This window comes from Prionailurus viverrinus, chromosome D2 (assembly GCF_022837055.1).
Source record: "Prionailurus viverrinus isolate Anna chromosome D2, UM_Priviv_1.0, whole genome shotgun sequence".
NCBI classification, from domain to species: Eukaryota; Metazoa; Chordata; class Mammalia; order Carnivora; family Felidae; genus Prionailurus; species Prionailurus viverrinus.
The window spans coordinates 29,829,464-29,857,306 of record NC_062571.1 but is presented as its reverse complement, the minus strand read 5'-3'; the positions used below and the strand labels follow the sequence as shown (position 1 = coordinate 29,857,306).

At 36.4% G+C, this 27,843-nt stretch overlaps 2 protein-coding genes across 7 annotated transcripts in view; one reads left to right on the top strand and one right to left on the bottom strand.

Moving 5' to 3' along the window:
* Nucleotides 1-488: 488 nt before the first annotated feature.
* On the bottom strand, nucleotides 489-10,085 carry LOC125147587 (uncharacterized). The gene is made up of 5 exons (XM_047824671.1): nucleotides 10,055-10,085; nucleotides 9,760-9,966; nucleotides 9,248-9,641; nucleotides 7,390-7,531; nucleotides 489-698 (listed from the first exon to the last, which is right to left on the bottom strand). Exons 1-5 carry the CDS (start codon nucleotides 10,083-10,085, stop codon nucleotides 687-689), a joined length of 786 nt encoding a protein of 261 aa, XP_047680627.1. The 3' UTR covers nucleotides 489-686.
* The window catches only part of HERC4 (HECT and RLD domain containing E3 ubiquitin protein ligase 4), a 138,487-nt gene continuing 120,035 nt past the window's right edge, over nucleotides 9,392-27,843 (top strand). For 5 of the 6 annotated variants that reach the window (XM_047825530.1, XM_047825529.1, XM_047825528.1 and 2 more), the window contains exons 1-2: nucleotides 9,392-9,531; nucleotides 11,258-11,561. In XM_047825530.1, coding sequence (XP_047681486.1) covers nucleotides 11,336-11,561 — 226 coding nt within the window. In that variant the 5' untranslated portion in view covers nucleotides 9,392-9,531; nucleotides 11,258-11,335. Of the gene's footprint in view, nucleotides 9,532-11,257; nucleotides 11,562-16,091; nucleotides 16,221-27,843 lie in introns of those variants that run through there. The other variant, XM_047825531.1, reaches the window with a different exon arrangement.

The window sequence follows — 27,843 nt, the reverse complement described above, 5'->3', positions numbered from 1 at the left end:
CTCCAATATCTTTATAACAGTCTCTGAAATCAGTAGCAACAAAATAATTCTATTTGCTACCCAAAAGTTTGACTGTTAAACTGAGTTGAGATTCTTCTCTTTATTGCTACTTTTTTTTTTTTTTTTTTGAGAGACAGAGTGCAAGCAGGGGAGGGCAAAGGGACAGGGAGACATAGAATTGGAAGCAGGCTCTAGGCTCTGAGCTGTCAGTAGAGAGCCTGGCATGGGGCTCAAACCCATGAATTGTGATATCATGACCTGAGCCAAAGTCAGACGCCTAAGTGAAGGAGACACACAGGTGCCCCAATAGTTTTTTTTTTTTTTAAAGAAAACACAGACTTAAAAAATTCATATAAGTATAGATCCCATACTTCATATTATATTGCTTTGGTAGTGTTCATTATTAATTGGACTGAGAGAATCCTCATCTCATGATTGCTGTGGGATAAAATTAATTTTAAAGCATATAGTTTATCACACAGTTAAGATTTTGTTTAACAGTTTTTATTCTTTGCTGTCACAGACACATAAAATAAAACCCCAGGGTGTTTTGAGCACTTTCTCTGTTTAGAAAGTGTGGTAACTGGAGCACTTACACTGTAATTTCAAAGGCATGGACACATCCCCACATACTGGTCAAGGACCACATTACATGTGATTTTTTCAGGCTTATGCCTATTTGAATGTCAGCTGAATTCCTGTAATTGGGGGATGGGAAGCAAACACAAATTATAGGGAGTTACAAAAAGAAAGCATTTAAAAATGTTTCAGATATTCATAATATGAACATTACTATCATTTGACACTGCAACACTGTGAAAGAAATTAAAGAATTGGATGCGTCAGTGGCTCAGTCAGCTAAGCATCCGATTTCGGCTTGAGTCATGACCTCACAGTTCATGAGTTCGAGCCCCGCGTCGGGCTCTGTGCTGACAGCTCAGAGCCTGGAGCCTGCTTCAGATTCTGTGTCTCCTTCTCTCTCTGCCCTTCCCCCACTCATGCTCTGTCTCTCTGAAAAATAAATAAACATTGAAAAAAAAAAAAAAAAGAAATTCAAGCCAGAATGTACATTTGGAGAAGGAAAGGATGTTAGCATAATTGTGAGGACAGTTGAGAAAGATTCTATAATAAATATTCAAAATTATTCTTTATGTCATAGATTAAATGGCATATATCATTACATATATGATCAATTAAATTGTTTTGCTTGCATGTATTAAAAAGGAAGGCCAAATTTTCTTCTGTGATTTCTCATTTATGTGGCAGAAGAGAGTTTTTCTATCTCACTCACTTTGGGCTAGGCCAATAAACACCTAGGATAACAGAAGGACTTTTTTTTTTTAAGTTTATTTATTTATTTTGAGGAGAGGAGGGGCAGAGAGAGGAGGAGAAAGAGAATCCCAAGTAGGCTCCACTTTGTCAGGGCAGAGCCTAATGTGGGGCTCGATTCCACGAACTGTGAGATCATGACCTGAGCTGAGATCAAGAGTTGGGTGCTTAACCAACTGAGACACCCAGGTGCCCCAACAGAAGGACTTTTTACAATGCAATTCAAAAGAAAAAAAAAAACTGTTATGGGATGAATTATGTTCCCCCAAATTCATATGCTGAAGTCCTAACCCCCAGTACCTCAGAATATGACTATATTTGGAGATACGGCTTAAAGAAGTAATTAAAGTAAACTGAGGTTAAGTGGGTGAGCCCCAACCCAATATGACCAGTGTCTTTATAAGGAGACTAAGACACAGAGAACACATAGACCAAGGAATGTGATCACCCAGGGAGAAGGGGGCAATATGCAAACCAAGGAGACAGGCCTTTCAGAAGTAACCAAACCTGCCAACACCTTGATGTCTAACTTCTAGCCTCCAAAATTTAGAGAAAATAATTTTCTGTTGTTTATGCCACCAGTCTGTGATATTTTGTTATGGCAACCCTACGAAATGAATACAGAAACACACTCTTGGTTTTTCAAACTTAAGGTCAGAACAATTAATTTCTCCTAGTTAAAGTGTGTCTTCCCTCTTCGCTCACCAGTCATTCTCATTTGTAAATGTCCTCAAGTCAGAAAACTACCAGTGAGCAGCCCACCATTCCTCCCATTCTGTGATCCCCTACAAACCATCCATCACAACCCTGTTAGTCCTATCTCCAAAGTATGTTTTGAAACTGTCTTTTTCACTTTATCTCCATCACAACTACCTTAGTCCCCACCACTATTATCTCTCATTTGGATTATTGCAAAAGCCTCCTAAATAACTTCCTCCATTTTACCCTCCTCTACTTCAGCAATCCTGTCCAGTCCAGCAGCAAAGGAATCTTTTTAACACTTATAATTGATGCCCCCTCTCCTGCCTTAAACCCTTAGTGCAGTAACTGCACTAAAACTCCTTAATATGACCTACTTGATCTAGCCTCTGACTGCTTATCACCAAACACCTAGCTGGGTTCCTGAGCTCCATCTACACTAATTTTCATTCAATTTCTGGAAAATGCCAAGTTCTTTCCTGCCTCAAGGGCTCCACTTTGCTCCTCTCTTCACAAGGCTTGATTCTTCTCTGTTTTCACATTTACTTATTTATTTAAATTTATTTTTGGAAGGGGGGGGGAGAGGGGGAGAGAGAGAGAGAGAGAGAGAGAGAGAGAGAGAGAGAGAGAGAATCTCAAGCAGGCTCTGTGCTGAGTGTTCTGTCAGTGTGGAGCCCGACTTAGGGCTTGATCTCACGAACCATGAGATCACGACCTGAGCCAAAACCAAGAGTCAGACACTTAACGAACTGAGCCATCCAGGCACTTGTTTTCAGTTTAAAAAGTTTTTTTAAAAATGTTTTATTTTATATTTGAGAGAGAGAAAGAGAGAGAGAGAGAGAGAGCACAAGCAGGGGAAGGGCAGAGAGATGGAGACAGAATCTGAAGCAGGCTCCAGGTTCTGAGCTGTCAGCACAGAGCCCGACACGGAACTCGAACTCACGAACTGTGAGATCATGACCTGAGATGAAGTCAGACACTTAATCTACTGAGCCACCCAGGAGCCTCCTGTTTTCAGTTTTAATAGCAACTCCTCCACTGAGACCTTCATTGTCTATTCTATTTCAATGGCTTACTCTATTCTTCATTTCTACTTCTTGTTTCTTTCCTTAGTATTTATTACAGTTTGAAATACTTTCATTTGGTGCCTAACTTTTTTGTTTGTTTTGAGAGATGGGGGGTAGGAGCAGAGGGAGAGGAAGAGGGAGTGAGGGAGGGAGAGGGGGAGAGAGAGAAAGAGTGAGAATCTTAAGCACACTCCACACCTAGTGTGGAGCTGGATGTGGGGCTCAATCTCATGATCTTGGGATCGTGACCTGAGCCAAAATCAAGAATTGGATGCTTAACTAACTGGGCCAAGCAGGTACCCTGACCTAATTGTTTTTTTGTTAAGATTTTTTTTAAATGTTTATTTTTGAGAGAAAGAGAGAGCGCGCGCAGGGAAGAGGCAGAGAGAACAGGACCCAGAGAACCTTAAGTGGGCTTTGTGCTGACAGCAGAAAGCCCGACGCAGGGCTTGAACTCATGAACCGTGAGATCATGACCTGAGCTGAAGTAGGATGCTTAACCGACTGAGTTACCCAGGCGCCCCTAATTGTATGTATGTATGTGTATATATATAATATATATATGTATGCATATATACATATATATACACATAGTTATATACATATATATAGTATATATATAGTATAGTACATATATATATAGTATATATAGTATATATATATAGTATATAACTATATATATAACTAGAAGTGGGAAGGCAGCACAGAGTAGGTATTCAGTAAAGATCTGTTGAAGAATTGTACAGAAGATTTGGCTGCCTTGTTTACATTTCAGGCTGGAGCCATAATGCTAGATCAAAGACCAAGGAGAAGAGATAACTATTGAGCCCATAAGACAGGGGATGAAAGGGCAGAACTCTCCAGAAGAAGGGATTCCACCAAGGGACTCAAGTAAACGTGGGCATACAACTACTTGATTGAAGACTCTAAACTTGGAATGCAGGAGGGGGTAAAATGACTGGAGGAGGCTTTTCCAGTTGTCCACTCAAGGCAGAATCAATCTATGACTTGGTGGTTATTGGTGACAAATTCTTTCAATGTTAACAATAAAAGGATTAATCTTGCCACACATTCCATTTCTCCAATTGTGGAACTTAGGTTGTTTTTAATTTCTATTAGAAATCACATTACACTAAAAATCTTTGTTCATAATTCTATTTGCTGCCTCTTTGTTTTTATCTATCTCTCCTATTAGAATTTAGTAGGTGCTAAATAAAGATTTGTTGAATGCATCTTGTATGTCCTTAGGCCAGCGTCCAGGAGTGAAATAATTCAGGTAAATAGTGCAATGTCTCATAACAAATATTGTTAACTTTTGTTGAGTGAAATTTATTGGCTTTTTAAAAAAAATTTTATTAAATTTTTAAAAAATATTTATTTATTTTAGAGAGAGAGACAGAGTGTGAACGAGGGAGAGGCAGAGAGAGAGGGAGATACAGAATCGGAAGCAAACTCTGGGCTCCAAGCTGTCAGCACAGAGCCCGATGCAGGGCTGGAACCCATGAACCATGAGAGCATGACCTGAGCTGAAGTTGGATGCTTAACTGACTGAGCCACCCAGGCACCCCAAAATTTACTGGCTTGTGAAACATTATCGCCAAATTTATTTACAAAAAGGCTGTGATAATTTACAATGCTGCCAGCACCATTAATTAATTAATTCAATACATTTTTTTGAGTATATGCTATAGGCCAGGAACTGTTCAAGATATTTGGAATACAGCACTGAGTAAAACAGACAACACCCCTGCCTTACAAAGCCCCTGTAGTTTTCATTATAGTGGAGAAGACAGAAGTTATATATCTATCTATTTAATATAGCTGACCTTTGAACAATGCAGGGGTTAGGGATGCTGATCATCAGCAGAGTTGAAAATCTGTGTATAACTTTGACTCCTCTGAAACTTCATTACTAATAGTCTGCTATTGACCTGAAGCCTTACCAATAATATCAACAGCTGATTAACATATATTTTGTATGTTATAGGTATTATATATTGTATTCTTACCAAAAGGTAAGCTAGAAAAAAGAAAATGCTATTTAAAAAGTCATAAAGAAAATACATTTATGGCATTTTACTATAAAAAATTCATATAAGTGGACCCATGCAGTTCAAACCTGTGTTGTTCAAGGTAAGCTGTATATTAGATTGTACACAACTGGTTATCTATTTAAAAAAAAATTTTTTTTTTTTCAACGTTTATTTATTTTTGGGACAGAGAGAGACAGAGCATGAACGGGGGAGGGGCAGAGAGAGAGGGAGACACAGAATCGGAAACAGGCTCCAGGCTCTGAGCCATCAGCCCAGAGCCCGACGCGGGGCTCGAACTCACGGACCACGAGATCGTGACCTGGCTGAAGTCGGACGCTTAACCGACTGCGCCACCCAGGCGCCCCTAAAAAAATTTTTTTTAAATGTTTATTTATTTTTGAGAGAGAGACAGAGTGTGAGTGGGGGAGGGGCAGAGAGAAAGAGAGACTGAATCTTAAGCAGGCTCCAGCTCTGAGCAAGCTGTCAGCACAGAGCCTGATGCAGGGCTCGAACTCACAAACTGCAAGATCATGACCTGAGCCGAAGTCGGACACTTAACCGACTGAGCCACCCAGGAGCCCCAGTTATCGATTTTAAAATTTATCTGTATATGACATGTAATAATATGTACTATAATAAATATAATATTATACTTTTATATATTATGCAATAAAATATCAGGTAGTGATAACAGAAATGAAATAAAGCAGAAAAAGATTCTAGAGAGTGGTGGGGGTAGTATTATGGATAGGGTGGTGAAGGAAGAGTGGAGAGGTGATGAGCAGAGACGTGAATGAAGGAGGTGAGGTGAGTTCCAGCAAAAGCAGTATTGCTGGATGGAAAGTAGCAAGGGATAGCCTGGGACATAACGAATACCCTTTTAGTGGTCTCTCAACAGTCTGAGCATTATTATTTAAAAAAGAAATTTTTTTTTTTACATTTATTTATTTATGAGAGACAGAGTGAGACAAAGTGAGAGTGGGGGAAAGGGCAGAGAGAGAGGGAGACACAGGATCAGAAACAGGCTCCAGGCTCCGAGCTGTCAGCCCAGAGCCGACGCGGGGCTGGACGCGGGGCCGACTGAGCCACCCAGGTGCCCCGCATTATAATTTTTTTTAATGAAAAGAACAGATAAAAAGTATTTTACTTTCTTTCTAAATTAAAATTATATCATTACTGGTGAGAGGAAATGCTTTCTCAAATGTTGTTTTACACCTTGTAGTTCAGGACAGACAATATTAGTAATAATAAAAGCTAATATTTTGGGGGCCCCTGGATGGCTAGTCGGTTAAACATACAACTTTGGCTCAGGTCATGATCTCCAGTTCGTGGATTTGAGCCCCTGTCAGGCTCTGTGATGACAGCTCAGAGCCTGGAACCTGCTTTGGATTCTGTGTGTGTGTCTCTCTCTCTGCCCCTCCCTGCTTGGGCTCTGTCTTCCTCTCTCTCAAAAATAAACACTAAAAAAATTTTTTTTAAAAAGCTAGTATTGGGGCGCCTGGGTGGCTCGTCGGTTAAGCGTCCAACTTCGGCTCAGGTCATGATCTCAGTCTGTGGGTTCGAGCCCTGCATCGGGCTCTGTGCTGACAGCTCAGAGCCTGAAGCCTGCTTCCGATTCTGTGTCTCCCTCTCTCTCTGGCCCTCCCCTGCTCATGTTCTGTCTCTCTCTGTCGCAAAAATAAATAAAAACATTAAAAAAAATTTTTTTTTTAAATTAAGTAAATAAATAAAAAGCTAGTATTTTCAAAACACTTGCCAGGTACAAGGCACAGTACATGTTATCTTATTAAATCCTCACAACAACCCAGTGAGATATGATTAATATTCCCGATCTATAAAAATTGTGACTGAGAAGTAATTTTCTGTAAAACAGACCATTAATAAATGTCTGGAGGTGTCTTTGGGAGGATAGAAGGATAGAAGTATGAGATGGCCTGTAGCTTCAGGCTATGAATCCAGAGAAACCAGCACTACAGGCCATACTCATTGATCTAATGCTTTTATACAACAAATTTACATTATCCCAATAACTCTCTGAACCTATACTTGTCTTACCTTAAAGATAATCACACGTTCTTTTCTAAGATCTTGCACCACAGTTTCATAGATTTATAAGATTAAAACAAACATCTAGAAATGTTCTTTCCACTTTCTAACAAGCAAGACCTAGCTTTAAAAATATTCCATACAGAGATGCATCCATGTGGCAGAGATAGCTGTCTACCAATTCATGCTTTCTCTTCCATGGTTTACAGAAGTACCTGGGAACTTGGACAGGTATTGTTTCCCAGTCTCCTTGCATCTAGGTGTGTAGTTCTTGCAAATGTTGGTGCAGAAGTGGTACGTGGCACCTCCCCGACAAGCGTTTTAAGAGGCTCTCTGTGCCTCCATCTCTCACTGTTCCTGGAAAATCAGTTTCATCAGTCATTAGGAACACTCATTTGGACTGTTAAAAGATAAAATATACTTCAATTATGCTATGCCACTCAAATTTTACTGTTTATTTGTTGCAGTGTCAAGTACATATCTTAAAGATCCCAGATCCCATAACTTCCCCTTTAATGATATACTGAGACATCAAGTCCTTAAGGTTAAAAGACAACAAAAGTCCTAAAAGGGCAAAGGAGAATAATAAAATAAGAATAGAATATGTTTTGTTAGTATCCCCACCTCTCCCAATATTGAAATTATGTTTGTTTGAGTATCTTGTCATTTTTATACTTGTTTCTATAACATACTATGTTGGGTTGAACTGGATCCTCCAAAGAGATATGGTTAAATCCTAAATTCCAGTATCTGAAAATGTGACCTTATCTGGAAAGAGGATCTTTGCAGATGTAATCCAGTTTAAAATAGGTCATAATGGATCAGGGTGGGCCTTAACCCAATGAATGGTGTCCTTATAAGAGGGAAATTTGGACACAGACACACCAGGAAGAACACCATGGTGTTGGCAGAGATGGAGACGGACATTAGAGTGATGCATCTATAAACCAAGAAATACCAAGGATTGTCAGCAACCCTGAGAAGCTAAAAATGTACGGAAAACATTCTTTTGAGACCTCAAGGGAGAACTAATCCTGCTGCCACACTAATTTCTAACTTCTGGGCTCTGTAACTGTGAGACAATAAATTTGTTGTTTTAAGCCATCCAATTGATATTTTATTGTGGCAGCCCTAAGAAAATAACGCACATACACATTCTAGCACAGGCATTTCCTAATCTAAAATAGATTATTTCAATGACATAAAGAAATGTGGCTTATTGTGGAATTCTTCCTGAGTTCTCAACATTCACGCCAAACTCACAGGTCTAGCAAAGTCCAACAAAATTTCAAGAGTGCCTTGTTTCAAGTTTTCCTCCTTTTTAAGAGGTTGTTATGAAGACTGCCCTAGGAAAGCCAGACTTCGTTTGTATGAAGCAGCGACTCTCGTCACATGCACTGCTGAATTTTCTCTGAATGGAAGCCCTTCTCTGTAAGTTTATCTTTCAGGGAGAGCGCAGAAAAGTGCAGCCATCACTTCACTAGGAGACCGAACTGGTGTTGCTGATATTTAATGCCAGTAGGTTCAGTCATAGCTGCGAACATACCTGGCATCCTCAGACTAACTAGCTCCGGTTTAGGGTAAGGGTAAAATAAAAGGCTTCACCCGCCTTTATATTTGTATAGGTGATGTTTATCGGTTACTTTAAATTCTCCTTGGAAAAAAGGTAGAATGAAATAATAGACTGGAACCTAGGAGCAGAAAGACAACCAAACCAACAAAGGAAGAGATTTTCTTCACTAAAAGGCCCTTGTGAGCGCAGAAGCGCTCTTACAAGACACTCCAATCACCCCAACACGCCTTCGCAAACTCCCAACTTCTGTATTTGGCATTTTCCTCTTAAAGCAACGCAAAACAGCACACTGCGCAAGCGCCAGGGTCGAGGTGCCCTGGGAGGATTCCAGCGCAGGCGCGCGGGCCGGGAAGTGTGAGGGCTCGCGCGCGTGCTCCATGGCTCACTTCCGGCCTGCCCCTCCCCTCCCCCCTCCCCGCGAGCTACCTTCCCCCTCTCCCTTCTCCTCCCCAGTCTCTTCCCCAACTCTCCCCACCCCTCGCGCTCTCCGCCCCGCTTGCCTCCTGTCCTTCCCCGCCCGCTCCATCCGGGTCGCTGACGGCTGTCTCTGAACTGGACAGCGGTGGCTGCTGCTTTTCTCTGAGGTACCCGGTAAAGTTTCACAGGAGCTGGGGAAGAGAGCAGCGGACAGTACCGACGCCGGAGGAGCTCTGGTGTTCGCAGCCGCTGGCTGAAGGAGGAGGGTCCAGGAGCTGGAGACCTGCCTTAGCTGCCGCGATTGCCTCGCTTTCTGGGGTGGCGCCGCCCCCCGTCGCCCTGGGCTTCCCCTGCCTTGAGGGGCTGGGTGAGTCGTTGCCCCGGTGGATTCGGGGGCGTGTGACGGCGTTAGGGAGGGGGCTGGCTGGGCTGGGCGGATACAGGCCGGCCTGGCGCTGGCTGCTTTCTCAGCGCTTCCTTAGGGTGGGGGGCGGGGGACGAGGACTGTGTCGGTGCTCTCTGGCCGGGGGGTTGGAATGTCGCACCTCCCTGGGCTAGGGCCTCCCTCGGACTGAGGGCCGCCCAAGTGCGGAGCCTCGTCGGCTGGCCTCTGCGGCTGCTGCGAGCGGGAGATTGCCGTAGTTGAATGGTCGGCCCGCGGGGTTGGGTGTGTGCAGTCGATTTCGCTCTCCTGGTTCCCATGAGCTGAGGCTGAGTGCCTGTTCAGGGAATGATGGGAGTAAAGTGCTTCTCATTTCCCTACCTGTTGCTGGCGAGAGGACGCCTTTTCCATTCTTTCTGCCTTTTTTAAAGAAAAGGATGGTTAAACCTTGTGCGCTGAATTTGGAGGTATTTTTCTGTCCTCTATTCTTAAAAAAAAAAAAAAATACGGTTAGACAATGCAGAACTCTCGGGAACCATCGAGTTCCGATGTCCCAAAAGAATGAAATCAAACTTCTCTGAATGGATAGGTCATGGAATGGACAGCTTTGGCAATTGCTAGCCCGAACGTAGGAAAGTTGGGTTTTGAAACTTCTCAGGTTCTGTGTAAGGAATGTGGGTGACAACAACGGGAATAGGCTGACTTCCTGTAATTGTGTGATTTAGTAACGCGATGTGTTTAAAAATCTGTGTGGGTTTAGATGAAGTGGGCTCTTTGATATCCGTGTCTTTTCCAGTGTACTGGAAAGTTCTACAGATTTCGCCACCAGACTATCAATGTCCCAGCCCCCATTTCTGTTCTTGAAAAATCTTCAGTGCTAGGGTTATTTGCAATTTCCCCCCCCCCCATTTTCAAATACTTGTCTCAGAGGTATATAGATAGATACAGATTTCCCCGGGGAAATATTTTTCAATCAGGATTACCACTTATAATAGAAAATGTTGAATTTGGGAGACCATCTTTATACTTAAACTGCATATTTTCTTTTGTATGTGGTTATGTGCGTGGATTTAGTTTTAAATTTAAGTAAGTGATGAGGTCACAAGCGATTGTTTTAAGATTGAGGTTTGACGGGAGAGAACCATACTTTTCTGGAAGGCCTATTATTTCAGTTATTAGATCATTTAAATACTGGGGGATTTAAAGTTTACATCATTGGTTTTATTTTGATTACAAGTAAGAACTTAAGTTGTCTGTTGATGTAGAGGTAGGTATTAAAAGGTTTTTTGAGGGAGATTGAAAGGTTTTATGTTTGTGTAACTGGCAAAAATTTTCACTATATATACTTGATTTTGCCGGTTTTATTTCTTGCTCAGGATAAAATTATTTAAAGTGAAGCTAAAATGAATTTCATTAAGGTACTTAATATTTTTGTTAGTCTATCACAAGGTAGCAAAAAGTCAAAACTAGTCCACATGTTTTAAATTTTGCAAAGAATCATGGAGAGTAAACCATTTTCTGCAAATGTTAATGTATGACATATTTTTAAAAATACAACTGATTGGTTTTTGAAACTGGATAGTCCTTAATGTAGCATATTATAAAATAGATTCCATGTTTACTATATAGTGATTATTGTAGCCTAGCACTTTAAAGAGCAATTAAACATGTTTCCTTTGAAGTCATATTAACTTTTTTTGTATTTCCTCAGACATAGGGATACCTCCAACTTTCCAGTGTTTCAGAGGAAATTTTATATTGAAACTGGAAGACCAAAAGAATTACAAACATGTTGTGCTGGGGAAATGCATCTTTTGGACAGCTAGGGTTAGGTGGAATTGATGAAGAAATTGTACTAGAGCCCAGAAAAAGTGACTTTTTTATAAATAAAAAGGTCCGAGATGTGGGATGTGGACTCAGACATACTGTATTTGTTCTGGATGATGGAACAGTGTACACGTGTGGATGTAATGATCTAGGACAGCTAGGTCATGAAAAATCCAGAAAGAAACCAGGTAAGTTGAAAAATTTTTTGTTTACTATTTCTAATAATTGTATCTTGTAAGCTTGAAATGTCAAATAATTTCTCTAGTCCTAAACCCATATTTTTTTTATCAAGCTTTAAAAGCAAACGAAGAGTTAAATATATCCTTTACATTTGCATGCTTCTGAGTACTTAATTATTTTGTGGTTTCTGTTTTTTTAAACTATTGTTGTGAACCCTTATTGTATGAAGCTTTGGTTTCAGAACATAATTATGGTGATATAAAACAGTTGAGAAAACCAGCATGCAGTGTGGATACGCTTTTTCTTTAGTATAGAATATATAGGTATAGAGCATATATAGAATGTAGGTCCTGTTTAATAAGTACTATTCAGCCACCTTGGCAGATTTTAATTGCATAATTTACTGTGTTGTTTTCTATACATCAGAGAAAAATAAATAAGATGGAAGCTTGCCTGACATACATCCTAGTTTTTCTATTGTTGTCCCTACTCTAGTATTTTAAATACATAATTTTATTTGGCTTAGTTTGAAATATGTTTTATTCCTCTAATCTCCTACTTTGAGGTAGTAGTATCAGCTATTAAAAGTTTTGTGACTATAATATGTCCTGATTTTGTAGGAGTCATATAAGCCAAATGTAAAATAATTTTTAGTGTAATGAGAATTTTGAGGAATTTGGTCACATCTCACATTTTCTTTTCCTAAATATACGTACGTATTTTAAAATAAGGTATTACCACACTTGGAATTATTGTTGTGTGAATTTTGCTCTCAATTTTGATCAGTCTATACACTGAAAACTATGGAAAGCTTATGAAAGAAATTGAAGAAGACTCCATTATGATTACTAAAAGTTAATTCTTAAGATGGTAAATTCAGATAAGATAGACCATAGCAGTACTGATTTACAGATTCTTCTTTAACTTCAACAATAATGGCACTTAAGCATTTTCTATGGCAATTATTCTTCTTTACCACTTCATTATTTAAGTGATTGCTATTGTTAGTCTACTTTTAAGAGGTTAATGTAGGTGTAAAATAGTAAGATATTAAATATTAAGGCATGTTATTCATCTTTCATGTCATCTCACCACCATGCCAAACCTCACCTTTCTAACTTGTAAATACTGTATAGTTTTCATCCTTTCTTTGTTGGTAGGGTCTTAATCTTTTTCTTTGTGGCTTAATTTGTAATTTAAGTCTTTTGGATGAATGGTAGTAATCCTTAACACAGTAGGTTTAATTATTGCAGAACTCTAAAGGTAAAGTGGCAGCTGTCTTGTATTCCACCTCACTAAGAATATTTTCTGGAATCTTATCAGAATTTCATATCTTAGGTTTTGAGGTTGTCATGTGTAGACATGAATGGTAATTTATTGTTATGTACTTGTTATCACTGCTTCAGAGGCAGATGTATTCTTTACCTTTTTTGTTTAGCTTGGAATGCTGCCTCAAGTTGAGATTTTCATGGTTTTGGGGCTGTTGCTTTTCTTATACTTAACATGCTCCACAAAAATAATTGAATATATTTCTGTATTACTTTAGTAATTTCTGAGAGGTTGTAGGGCAGATAAAAAGTGCAAAGCCAGCACATAGAAATTGCCAATATAGTTACTGAAGTTTATTAAAGTTTAAAGTTTTTAAATGTTATTAAGCATCTGCTTTGTGTCCAGGGCAAGGGTAGACCCTTTGCAGTAGTAGTATGTGTCTTTAACAGCTTTTAACTCTGTAGGTAAGATTCTGGGAAACTTAACTAGTCAGAAGAGGTTTTTTTTGTGGTCATGTTGACATTGTGATGATTACATTGTGACATTTATATCACTGTATTGATTCATCTTGAAAGCATTATTTGGTAATATAAAATTGGGAGGGTGGGTTTAACCTAATTTACATTACCTATTTAGGATTGCCTCATTGTCCAGGGTACATTCATGGAATATAAAAATGAAAGGCATGAACTTTGTCTTTGAAAAATTTAGAGGCTGGGCTGGGAATTAAGGCATACATAAAATGAAATAGCTGGAGAGAATTGAAAGTTGACATGATATGATATATACCTTGAAACTAGGAAATTTAATTGATGGGAAATGTCATTGTGGGATAAATTAAATATTTCTGGAAGAAAACGAAGTCTTAATTTTAATTCAACCATTGATCACATAACTAGGCAGAAAATAAATCTGGAGCTCAAGTAGTTTAGTTTTATAGGAGAGGATCCTTATCTTGAGAAAAGCTTTTTACTAGAAGTGTCCAGATTCAGTGATTCATTGATGTATATCTGGGTTACAGAGGTAGGAGAAAGTAAAAGTTCAAAAGGAGGTAGTTACTCTTATAGGGACTTTTCTTTTAAGCTTAGTTTTGATTTATGGTGTTTGAGTAGAAACTGTTAATGTTTTTTAACTAAAATTATTTCCCTTGGGAATAATTCTTTAATAGATTTGAATGTACTCCTTGCCCAACTTTTTTTTTTTTTTTTAAATTTGTGAGTTTGAGGACTGAATTAAAAGGTAAGGAGTTCTTATTTAATTGGTTTTAAAGTTTTTGGTAATTGAGTGAGTCTGATTGAATTTCTGGAACCACATAATAAACAAAATTCACTTTGTCAGAGCTTTAAACTGACAGAAAGAAAGCAAACAGAAAGGAGGGAGCTAGGAATTGTTTGCTTGTAGAGACTGGCTTATAAATAAGCATACTAAATATTCTGTAATATATGTGAAAGAGAAACAGGTGGCTTCATTAAGGGTAAGCTATTCTTGAGAGTTATCATAACCTACCAAGGACTCAGCGTTATAGTGTAGTAAATAGATTTGACCTGTGGCCTGTTGGGAGAGGTTTCCATTCTGAAAATTTTAGGAACCACATCTGAAGGGTTCACTGATATCCTTTATTATACCAAGAGTATAGATTGTGTCCATGTTCATTTTCGTCCTCTTGTATATGTATATCCCTTGGTATCACTACTAGCTCTGATTATTTCCAGAGAAGTGAACATCTATTTCACTTTCATGTGTATATTTTTCCTTCATAAGAATTTTTTAAAACCTATTTTTTTTAATAGCTATTTGCTCTTAATTCATAGGTAACAGGTAAATATATTTGATCTTTAAAAGGCTAGACCAGTCCATCTAAATAGTTTTATTTATATTTCCTTCCAAATTCACTTCTGAAGATTTTAAGATAAAGTATAGGAAGTGTACTTTTCTTAACAAGATCATTTATTCACTGTATATTCAATCATAGGTATTATTTGGTAACCATGGTCCTAATGTTTTGCACATCTATTTCCATTTGTTTCATGTTAGAAACAGTACTATATATTATACGATCATAAATTTGTAAATAATGTGATGTAGTTTTTTAAAAAATTACTGTTTTGATAGCTTTTCGAGGTTTACAGAGTTCTTTTAGTTAGATTATCTCATTTAATCCTCATAATGATCTTGTATGGTATCTAGGGCAGGTGTTATGGTCCTCATTTGTAAAATAAAGTAACTAAAGTAAAATGAGATTAAGAGACTAACGAGTAGTAGGCTAGCAAATGTTAAGGGACCATGCTAAATCATGTGGTTTTACCTTTATCCCACGAAGGTTTTCCCTGCCATATTTAGAAGATAAAAGAATATTAACCTGGGAGGAAACTAGTTTCCATCAGTATTTTAATGTAATTCTGAAAGTTAAAAAAAAAAAACCACCTTAAAAATTTTCTCTTTTATAAGTTGTACAATGAAGATACCATGTTTTATTATCTCCTCCCTTCCCATATATAAATTCAGAAATAAGCCATTTTAGGCACTGTGTAAGAAGGTTGAGAGTTCTGTTTTCAAGATACAATATTGTGCCAACACAAACTAAAAATTCACATATATGTATTTTTTTCTGAACTGAAGACTAACTTGATTAGCAAAGTCAGCAACAGATAAAGTTTTGAATAGTATGATAAAATATGTTGTAGCCTATGCTCAACTCTTCTACAGAAGATGTAAAAATCATGAGCATCGATTCTGTTTATTGTATCTCAAAATGGTGATTTCTGCTGTTGAGTCAGTCCAGTGAAAGCATTTTGGTCACATAGCAGTAATTACTTGCTTGCCCTTTTGCTTCTTCATTTTTCTCACTTGCTCTTTCTGTTCATAAAACATAAATCTATAAGTGAACTACTTAAAATATAGTTGAAATTTTAAAAGTAACATAGGAAAATGTATAAATATGTGAAATAAAATTATTCACAAGAGCAGATTATAAATACCAAATTATCCCACATATTGAACCAAAGCATATAATACCAGAGAAGCTTATTATGTTTTATAACTCCTACTTTTCATGATACCTTCTAAGGATGAGAAAGATGTGGATGATTTGAAGACTTGAAAAAAAGTAATTATTTGGGTCAGGAATGGAGGCTTGCTTTGGACACTTTACTTTGAGGAAGGTTAGTGCCCAAGAACACAGTGTCAAGGGTAGGGAAAAAAAAATCATAATGCAAACAGATGACTACTGTTAGAGAGATGTATAATAATACTTTACTTTGTGTAGGACCCTACATCTGAGGAATATCAAGAGCATTACACAATAACTCATGGTTCCTTTCAAAATGCTTGTGACACAATTTGCAAGAATTATCCTCATCTTAGGGGATAAATTTACGGAGAAATGGCAGCACAAGTTGGTAAGTAACTTGTCAAAACAGCAGGTGACTGGTGAACATCTATAAATTGAATCTGAAAAATTAAGTCTACCAGTCTCCTACCTTATTCACTAAATTGTTCTTATGTTTAGAATTATTTACAATAATATCTTCTATTTGAGGCAGATCAAATACTAATTTGTTTCTTTGCCATTTTATTTGATGGCCTTTTGAAATAAATCATTATTTTACCAAGATGCTTGCATTGTGATACCACTTTGGTACTTCATTATAACCTTGTGTGGTATGAATAATAATATTTGAACAAACTACTGTGGTAACCCAGTCTTTTCTCTTTCTTCTTTTATATATCTCATTCTATATCCCTTTGTTGTCTAATGCTATGCTGTGCTATCCAAGATCCATAGTAACTGCCAGGTGGGATTGATTTGGTGTCAACATTGGAACTTGGATTAGTTATATTGTATTAAGTCTGCCATGTATCTCTAAGTAGGATGCATTGGTTTGGTGAATGCTTTATTAAAACTTTTAACCCTGGAGAAGGCAATAATAGAAGTAGATGCCTAATCTGAGCAGTCTAACAAATAGAGGCTTCTTTAAAGGATTTAGAACTGATTTTTTTTTTTCTTTATTTTTGGTATGCTGGTGTTTTTACTTGATTGCGAGTGAACCATTTACTTTCCTTGAAAAGACAGGAGTATGGTAGATTTCAGTTTCGTGGTTTGAGCAGGAATCCTTGTAGCAGGTGAAATCTTAAGTGGTCTAGTTTCCATCATCTCTTTAGTAAGTATTCTTAGGGTTCTGTGTTCCCAGTGTCATAAAAATGTGTAGTACTATTAAAGCTCATTTCTCACAGATACCATATGTATTTTTATAATTGCTTTGAAGAAATAAATCTCACTTCATAGATACTTATAAGTGTCTTCCTAGGCTAGAAAGCGTATCAAGTACCTGGGTATGTATCATACCCATATTAAAGAATAATCTTTAATCAGGTAACTATTAAAGAAAATCTAATAAGGAACATGTATTCATATGTTGTTGCAAGGGCTTTTTTGTGGTAGGATTGTGTTAGTGAGTAGAAAAGTGGGAAATGTTAGTGAAGAAACCATACTGAAGAGCCCATGATTTATCTCCTTTTAGCTTCTGTGGGTTCTTTTCATGCTGATGGAATTAAGGCAATAATTATTTACTAAGATATATAATCATCTTAATGAATTGTGATAGTTACTTTACATGGAAGAAAAACCTATGCTGTATATAAATGTATTCAATTGGAGTTATTGTTATTAAAAAGGGAATTTTCGGGGCACCTGGGTGACTCAGTTGGTTAAGTGTCTGACTCTCGATTTCAGCTCAGGTCTGTGGTCTCATGGGCGTGAGTTCAAGCCCCTTATCGGGTTCCACGCTATGCATGGAGCCTGCTTAAGATTCATATTCATTCTCTCTCTCTCTCTCTCTCTCTCTCTCTCTCTCCCTCTGCCCCTCTACTTCTCCCCCTCCCCCTCCTTTCCCGTCCCTCTCCCTCCCCCTCTTCCTCCCCTTCTGCCCCCTGCCCCTTTCCAGCTCATTCTCTCTCAATGTTAGGGAAGTTTCTTGAATATTGGTGGCTCAGTCTTTAAACCATAATATTTAATTTGCATGTAATTATTTTTTCTTCAGTTCTAGGATGGCAGAAATTTAGTTTAGCTTTTCTTCACCTTAAAGAAAATGTTCTAGGGTTCTTTAATAATGTGTTTTTCACATAATTTTGAAAGATCGTAATTATTTCTTTATTAATATTTAAGCTTAGTTACATTTTATTCCTTTGCTAGGTGTCCTCCTATTCTGAAATAACACATTTTTAGTGTATAGTTTTTTCTAATTATAAAAGTATTTCATATTCTTGGTAGAGAATTTGAAAAATACAGGAAAGTAAAAATCAACTATAATACCATCATGCATAGGTAAATACTATGGTCATTTAACACTTTTTCTATACTCATATGTTTGTGATTGCAGACTGGAAGTATGTTCTTATATCTCAATTTTTTTCAGTAACAATTGAATAATAAGTATCTCCCCATGTTTCACAATATTGTTTAGTGATATTGTTAATGATAATTTAACACTTCATCATTTAAATGTAGCAAAATTTGTGTTCTCCTATTTTTTGGAGATACATAATATATATGATATATATATAATAAAATATATATGAATAATATATATATCAGTTTAGGCCTTATTTTTGCTCTCTGTTAATTTCTTTAGGAAAAAGAACATCTTTAATTTTAGCAAATCTAGAATAAAACAATAACCAATTTATTTTTAAAAATTTAAGTAAGCTTAGTTGTGCCTCACCCTACAAAATTGATAAGCTTAGAAGATATTTGTTAATGAAAGTTTTAAGAATGTATTCATTTGACAAGCTTTTGAATATAATTGATGAATATTATTTAAAGATCTAGAAAGGAAGATAAAACAAGTGCAGAAATAAGTAGAAATGCATCTAATGTGCTAAGTGTTATAAAAGGCATAAACAGAACACTGTGTACAGAGGAATAGTGTAGCCATTTGGAATGGAATGGATTGTAGGTGACTTTTTATAGGGAAGATAGCATATGACCTGGAAGGATATAAGTATTTAAAGGAGGAAAGAATGAAGAGGCTTTATAGGTAGCTTAGCTCAAATGGAAATAGACAAATGGGAGACCTATTAAGGGAATTGTAGTCCAGTTAACTAAAATGTCTGAGAATAGAGAGCAAGAAAGTTAGAAGGTAAAATTGAGGTCAGGTTATAGAATTAATCAAGTTAGGGTTTTAATTGGGTGTGTATTCACTGATTGTTTGTAATGAGAATTATCAGGTTTTTATAAAGGAGGGGAGAGAATTTGGAGGTAATCAGTTAGGCTATAAGGGTGCCCCCTTTAAAACAACAAGGGAGAGGTGCTTGAGTGGCTCAGTGGGTTAAGTGTCCAACTTCAGCTCAGGTCTTGATCTCACAGTTCCTTGTGTTTGAGCCCTGTTTTGGGCTTTCTGCTGTCAGCACAGAGCCTGCTCCCGATCCTCTGTCCTCTTCTCTCTCTCTGCCCCTTTTCTGCTTGAGTGCTCTCTCTCTCAAAAATAAATAAACAGGAAAAAAGCAGCAAGGGAGCAGTTAGATCAAGGAGAAATTAGGGAAGTGGAAAGAATGGATAGGCTGTGGTAACCAAATAGAAGTGAACAGTAAGGGTAAAGAGCAGAGCCAGGTGTGATCCTAGGTTGAATCAGTAATAAATATAAGTAGGGAAGCCAGGAAGGGGAGGAAAGTTAATTGTTTTGTTTCAGCAGCGGAGAAAATATTTGGTGAAGTGAATTTTGTTTTGAATTTGGTAACTGTATTCAGTGATAAGTGAGAAATTCAGTATTACAAGTGGGGAGAAAGATCAATGCTAAAGGAATGAGATGTTTTATTTCCTCTTCAAAGTAGGCTAACATTCCAACTATATATTTCTCGCCGATTCCAGCCTATCAAGTAATTAACAGTCTGTGAACAATAATTTTGTCTTTTTGGGAGACTGAAGTACCTGGTGATGTAACACCTTTGTAAAATTAAACTTTTTATTGCCAGGGACCATTTGAATTTTATTAATTGGTTAATTTACCTATTTTTGCTTAACTGTCACAAACCTATTAATTATGCCTGACTTTATGACTTCCTTCCAGGTTTTACTGGAAACAAAGTTTTTGAAATCACAAGATGCAATCACATAGAAGTTGCTTTTGATTCCACTAATTGATGAAATAATTGTGACTATAAATTGTAAATGTGCTGGCATTTAGGCAAGAGTCCCTAAGAAATGTGTCCTCTGAGATGATGCTGTTTGTTGCTTCTGTGAAAGGGAAATGGGAATGGGACAGGAACAGTCTAAGGCTAAAGAGAAGCAGAATTAGGAGCATCTGAAAACAATTGGAGCAAAGTTTAGCTGCTTTACCTGTGAGTTATTTGAAGGCTTTGTTTTGTTTTGTTTTGTTTTGTTTTGTTTTGTTTTAGAATGGCAGGACAAAACTCAAGTAGAGCTTAGATTGCTTCCCATAATTGGTCCCAAGTATTTATCACTTAGCAAATGTATACTTTGTGATTTCTGATTCAGGGATTGCTTACCTATAGATTGCGTAAGTAGGCTTTCTAACAGAAATGGACTTCATGGACCTACACTTATCTTCTGGAGAGTAATTAGGTAAAAGCCTGACAGGTTGGTGTTACCTCTGTCTGAACATAGGTCTATTTCTGCACTGAGTTGAGGAATTGAGTAAGTCTCTGCAACTGGAAATGTGGAGGGAAGGGAATACTTTAGAAGTTGGTATGATAATGTAAAGGGAGAAGAAAGATACAAACCTCATTACTGGAGAGAAATTTAATGAGAAGTATTATTTGGAATATATTTAGATATGGAATATTGATGTTTAAAAATAATAACGGTAACTACCATTATGTGCCAGGCACTGTGTTACATCCTTTATATGTTATCCCAGAATCCTAAAACCACCCTGCCAGGTACATATTAGCACAGTCTTGCTGTTGAGGGTAAATAAAACTTCAAGACGCTAAATAACTTGCCCAAAGTCAAAATTAAAATGCAATGAAAATAAGAACCAATTAGATGTCAATAATGGAAGAAAAGACACCATTTATAATAGCAAGAGAAAGATAAAATGACCCAGGAATAACCTAAGAAATGTGCAAGACTACTGAAGAAGACTTGAAAGCATTTCTAAGGGATGCAAAAATTATAAGCAAATGGAAACCACATTTGTAGGTAGGAATATTCAACCTAAGCAAATCTGTCAGTTTTCTCTAAAATTAGTCAATTTAAGGTGATCGTAATGAAAATACCAAGTGTTTTTTGTTTGGGGGGGGAGGGAGGAGAGCTAAATAAATGGATTCTCTTGGTCTTATGGAAAAAATAAAGCAGCTCAGGAAAACTGAAAAATAAGAACAGAAATATGTAACTAGATAATAACATTTTATTTTTAAAGTCTTAATAGTTAAAACTGCCTCACAAGTACGTATCAAACCACGAAAACAATATAAAGCCCAGACATAGACCCAAATCACCTCAAATGAAACGGGGAAAAAATTCAAGTGGGACTATTCAGTAAATAATCTTGGAATAAGTAGGAACATCATCTAGGGAACAAAAAAAATTGGATTACTGCCTCATGCCATGTATATATTTGGATAAATTCCAAATGAATCAGATTAAATGTAAAGACTGTAATGATAAATGTGCTCAAAGAAAACATGGACAATTTTGTTTATTATTTTGGAGTAAGGAAAGCCTTTCTGACTGAACTGTGAAGATGTATAGAAAAGTAAACTACATGAAAAAAATTTTGTTAGGTAGAAATCACCCTGTAAACAAGTTAAAAGATGAATGGGAAAATATTTAGGACTCATTACAATAAAAAATGCTAATTTCCCAGATATGAAACAGTCCTAGAAATTGATAAGATGAAAACAATCCAGTAGCAACATTGTCACAGGATATGAACAGGCAGTTTACAAAAAGGGAAACATTTTACAAATGACTCTTAAATGAATACTCTTCAATCTCATTCACATTAAGAGAAATGCAGAATACTACACTGAGGTACCATTTTTTTTTACATATCAGGTTAGCAAAAATCCTTAACTTTGGTAATATAGTAGACCCTCCAACCCACATCCAGGGTTTCACTTTCTGAGATTTCAGTAACCCACGGTCATCTGCAGGTCCAGAAGCAGATGTTCCTCCTGATGTCAGAAGGTCAGTAGTAGCCTAATGTTATGTGCCTACATCATCCACCTCATTTGATTTTATCGATAGGCATTTTATCATCTCACATCTTCACAGAAGGGTGAGTACATTGCAATTAAGATGTTTTGAAAGAGGGAGAGACCACATAACTTTTATTGTAGTATGTTATAATTGTTCTGTTTTATTGTTAATCTCTTACTGTGTCTAATTTATAACTTAAACATTATCCTAAGTATCTATAGGAAAAAACAGTATATTCAGGGTTTAGTACTATCCATGGTTTCAAAATGGCATCCATTGGGTCTCAGAATATATCCCCTGTGAATAAGGATGGAGGGAATGCTATATACTCTGTATGGCGAGGCTGTCGGTAAACAAGTGTTCATAGGTTGTTGGTGTAAACTGATAAGCATTATGAGGGTATTTTGCTAGTATGTGTTAGAATTGCAAATGCACATACTTATTCTCCAAGAAGTGCAAGAATATAACTTGTGCTCTGATAACTCCATTTGTGCCTGTACAAAATGACACATTGACATATTACTGAAACATTGTTAATAGTAGGAAAAGATTAGAAACAGTCTTGTGACTGTCTGTTGGGAACTGGTAAAATAAATTGTTCAATCAATGTGTTGTAATACTGTGTAGTTGTGAAAAGAGTAAAGGAATTTTCTGTGTACTAATATGTAAAGATTTCTAAAATACATTAAGTAAAAAGAGCAAAGTGTAGAACATTGTATAGAAAGCTATATTTTAGATAAAATGTGAAAAAATGTACATTTGTATTTGCATATAGATACATTAAAATAAACCCTGGAAGAATACATACATCTAATAACAGTGGTTATCTTGGTGCAGAGGTAAGATAAGGGCTGAGAAGTAGGTTGGTGGAGGACATGGATGGTAGACCTAGATTTCTACTGCATACACCCCCCCCCCCTTTTTTTTTTTAACAATGTAAATACATTATTTTTTAATTCATTTTTTAAAGGTTAGGCTCTGGAATTAGAGTGCTTAGATACAAATTCTGAATTCTGACTCTTATTTCTTAGCTATGTTGTCTTGCACATATTGCTTAGCCTTTCTGCACCTAAGTATTCTTTTCTGTTAGGATAATCATATCAAATTCCTAGGGTGGTTTTAAGGATTAAGTGAGATAACACATAAAAGTGAAAAGAACAATGCCTGGCATGTCATGAGTGTTCTAAATGTTTCTTAAAAGAGAAATACCCTTAATATTAGAGTGGGAATTTAACTTTAGGTCTGCCTTACACTGAAGTGGGTTATATGCTATTTCCATATTTGCCTTTACGTAGGAAATACATATCTTTCCATTTATAACAAAACTTTAGGCATTTATTCAACAATTGTGCCTTCCAACTAATGTCCCAGACATTGCATCAAGCATGAAAATACTTTACGTTTAGTGTTCTATTACCTTGTTGGAGCTCATATTTAAAAATTAGGCCAAAATTTCAAAAAAAATGTTATGTTTGTGATACTTACAGGTAATGCTATATTAGAGCACAATATAAAATGAATTGGATTCCTTTACCATCAGACTTAAAGATGTAATGATACAGAAAAATAAAAGAATTATAGGTGCTTTTTTTGTTCCTGTAAGAAGTATGTAAATGGTAGAGGTTAGATTTATCATTTATTTTCAAAAGTTAATTCAGTGATGAATAATTAGAAGATGTCTTAGTCCAGTCAGATCACTGCCATAAAATTAGTATATTGTGAGTGGCTTAATAAATAACATGTATATTTCTCATGGTTCTTTAGGCTAGTCATTCTAAGATTAAGGTGCTAGCAGATTTGGTGTCTGGGAAGGACTTGCTTCTTGGTTCATAAATGGTCATTTTCTCACTGCCTTCAAATGGCAGAAGGGCTGAGGGAGCTCTCTGGGAAAGGGCACTAATCTCATTCATGAGGGCACCATGACTGCAAGACAGAGAAAATCAAGGAAGACAAGTATACATATTTCTGAAATTATAAAACTTATAAGATGTGGAGAAAAGAGGAACATTTTAAATGGAAACAGTTGTACTGTAAGTTAGCCATCTCCATCTCTCCAAAACAAACTACAAAACCAACTCTTCTTTATTAATGTTTCTTGAATTCACTTAGGTTCAAACCTTAGATTCATCTTAGGGTCTGCTTCCTAGTCTGGAACACCAACATTGACTCAGTTGCCAAATCTTACTGATTGATATTTTAGTAACTCTCTGTCTTGTCTGTCTGTCTGTCTGCCTTTCTTTTTTTCTTTTTTCTTTTTTTTTTTTTTTGCAAAAGGCTATTTGACCTTGACCTAGTTGTTTTAAACTCTCCGACCCTTAGCTTCCTCCTATCTCAAGCTAAAATTCTTTTTTTTTTCCTAGTTAGACCATTACTATCTGTGCAAAAACAATGGCAATAGCTTTTCTGCTGATATCCCTGCTCCAGTCTATCCTTTTTGGTAATTCCAGGTTATTCTTTCTATGGCATATTTCCGTTTCTGTCTCTTGAATATTGCTCAGCTGAAGGACAATCCTGTATCATTGTGGTCACTCTTGTAAGAACTCAGATCAAATATTTTGTGCAGTGTCAATCACAGTTATGTGGCATTTAGTAAATTAAGTTGTATTATTGTTTTCCTGTTATATTGAATTATTTGGATAAAAATCTTCTCTACCATGTCAGTTCTTAAAGGGTAGAAACCTTTAACACTTTAGCTTTAGTACTATAGTGACAACACTATGGTACACACAGAAGAAACCCAGGGGGTTGTTGAATAAACACATGATCAGTGTATTTTATTGGATGTACCATAGGAAGAGAAAATTGTAGGTTCTTTGAATAAGCTTGATGGCCATCAGCTGTGTTCTAACCAAAATTAGAAAACTTAAAATTGTAAGAATATACATGTTTCATACGATACGGTAAAGTGTGGCCATAAGAGGAAACAAGAATGAGGGTTGGAAGAAGTTTATTGTATTCAGGTCCCAGAGAGAGAGGATCAGATGCCACAAAGCCATAGGGGAGAACACTAGGGTAGTCAGGAAGCAGAAGACAAGAGCATAGGGACATCTTAGTTCGTGGCTTTTATTGGGGTTTTCTTGGGAAAGGCAAGACTGGGCAGAATAAACAGTTTGGATTGGCTAGTTTGGTTAATTCCTCCAGGCTTTGGGCTAGAAGGGTTGGTTCTTAGTTTCCTTGTCCCTGGCCCTGGGGTGATTTAGGGTGAGGGAGGTACTGGCTTGGTGTGTGAGAGTTAGATAAGGAGATAGTTGGTAGTATAAACTCTGGACTGGTTGGTTTGCATATGAACAGCGTGCTGGTAGGCAAGTTGTTATCTTTAGGAATTAGCTAGTCCTGGGAATGGCCATCTCTTCTGGGGTCTGTAAGTCTCTTGCTCCCCAAATGTCAGTGTTAAGAATGCAGAAATCAAGAAAATATAGTTAATGTAATTGGCCCTGTGATGAATAGGTGGCATCTATACCAATGAAGACTCTAAGAAAACACAGAATAAAAACTCTGGTAATATATTTTGAGGGTTCATTCTTGCTTGTCTTAAAAAGAAAGTTAAAGCAACTGTTTGATATTTATGTTGGGGACTTTACATTTCAACTTCTTTTTTCTTCAAAGCAATTAATTGCAGTGGTTTCCAGACATCCAGAAAGGACTTTTCTAAAGAAAAATGTTGTAAAGCCATAAGTATTCACAAAATTTTAAGTATATTTTGAAAATAAATTATTAAAACATTAATACCTTGTTATTTAAATGTTAAAAGCACAACAGTTCAATAAATAGGGAAATGTTTATATTTAGTTCCTTTATCTGTGAAGTAGGGATGATGGTACGCACCTGCCTCATGGTGTTATGAGGATTAAATGAGATTACATATTTAACATAGTGCCAGGCACATAAGCTCTTTATGTATGTTAACTGTACACCTGTAGGTAATAGAATACATGAAAGAGTTATGAACTTGTAAACATATCCATCATAAAGAATTTTGTAATCTAATTAGTTATAACTCTAATTTTATGATATTTTTTATTGTGGGCTGTCAACTGAGACATGTAAATTACTTTATGTTAACTTTAGATTTTATCCAGGAACTCATTAAAATGTTTTGGTGACTATAGGTTGTATCATTCCAAATTCCTATTGGTAGTAATTTTAGAGAATAAACATTTTCATTTAACTTTCAGTTTCAGTTTTTATTTAGTTTAGACATTTAGTTTTATTTCTTTAATTCTTGATTTGTTTTATATTTTATTGTTATGTGCATTATATTACAAATCCTTTACAAAGTGTCAATAAACAATAATTTCACTTTAAGAAGAGAGAAGTATATGCCTTGAGTGAAGTAGCCTTGTGGTTATTATTTCTGTAACAAAATTAGTAATATGATTACGTAAAAAGAAAAAAAAACACTATAAATTATTTATTGGTGCTGTGCACTAATCCCAAGTGATTAATGTCCTAATCCTTAAAAAGTCAAAATCATAGGGGCTACCTGGGTGGCTCAGTTGGTTAAGTGTCTGACTTTGGCCCAGGTCATCAGCTCACAGTTCGTGGATTCGAGCCCCACATCAGGCTCTCAATGCTGACAGCCCAGAGCCTAGAGCCTTCTTCGGATTCTGTGTCTCACTTTCTCTCTGCTCACCTGTGCTCTCTTAAAAATAAATAAACATTTAAAAAAAATTAAAAATCAAAATCATGAAATGCATCAACTACACGTATAGTTATTTAAATAATAAAAGAAGTAAAAGCTACTTGTAGATAACTAGTATTGACAATTTAGTATTTATTTTTTCAGTATTTTCTCTGCATATACATTGGGGCTATGTGTGATATATTTTTAAATAAGAATGAAATTATATAATACTTTTAAATTTTTGTGGTATCTTGCAAACTTAAAATTTTTAGAGTCAGTTTTTTAGTGTACTTTCTTTTGCTCTAGTTAGAGCTTTGAGTTATTCGGAGAGAAGGGAAAAGGAAACCTATATTTATAGCAACTAATGAGCCATGGTAGGACAGAGGATTTTGAAACTTAAGCTCTGATAGAATTAAACTTTTAGTAAGAAATTGAAATGGTACTTCTTTAGATTAGCTATTTAACAATGTATATTTCTTCGGACCTCAGTTTTAAATTGTTATCAAATTGCTATGCTTGTTGCTATTCATAACAATATTGTTTTTTAGACCCTGATAACTTGAACAATACCAGCAAAGATTTTTGTTCCCTGTATAAAACATTGATAGCTGTTCAGCCTTTGTTGGAATTCTTTTTTTCTTTCTTTTCTTTTTCTTTCTTCCTTCCTTTCCTTTCTTTTCTTTCCTTCCTTCCTTCCTTTCTTCCTTCCTTCCTTTAAATATATGTAGAACTTCATTAAACTTGACCACATTAAGAGTTAATAATTGTGGGAGTGCCTGGGTGGCTCAGTTGGTTAAGCAACTGACTTCGTCTCAGGTCATGATCTCACCGTTTGTGGGTTTGAGCCCTGTGTCAGCCTTTGTGTTGACAGCTCAGAGTCTGGAGCCTGCTTTGGATTCTGTGTCTCCCTCTTTCTCTGTCCCTACCTGCTTGTACTCTCTCTCTCTCAAAAATAAATAAACATTAAAAAAAAAAAAAGGATAATTGTAGACTTGGATCAGTTGTAATTGTATTTTCATACCACATAGTCCCTGATTTATGAATGAATGGTGTTTTTAAAAACCAAATTTTTCTTTGCTTATAGAAATATTGCTAGATCATAAGTAGATTTTCAAACTAATCTTTGGAATAATTCTACCTAAGTATAATAATCTATCAGTAATTATATTTAATTGACCTTTATAGTATTTTCTGTCGAAAAATTCATTTGAGTTTTAAATTTGGATGTCAAAAATTT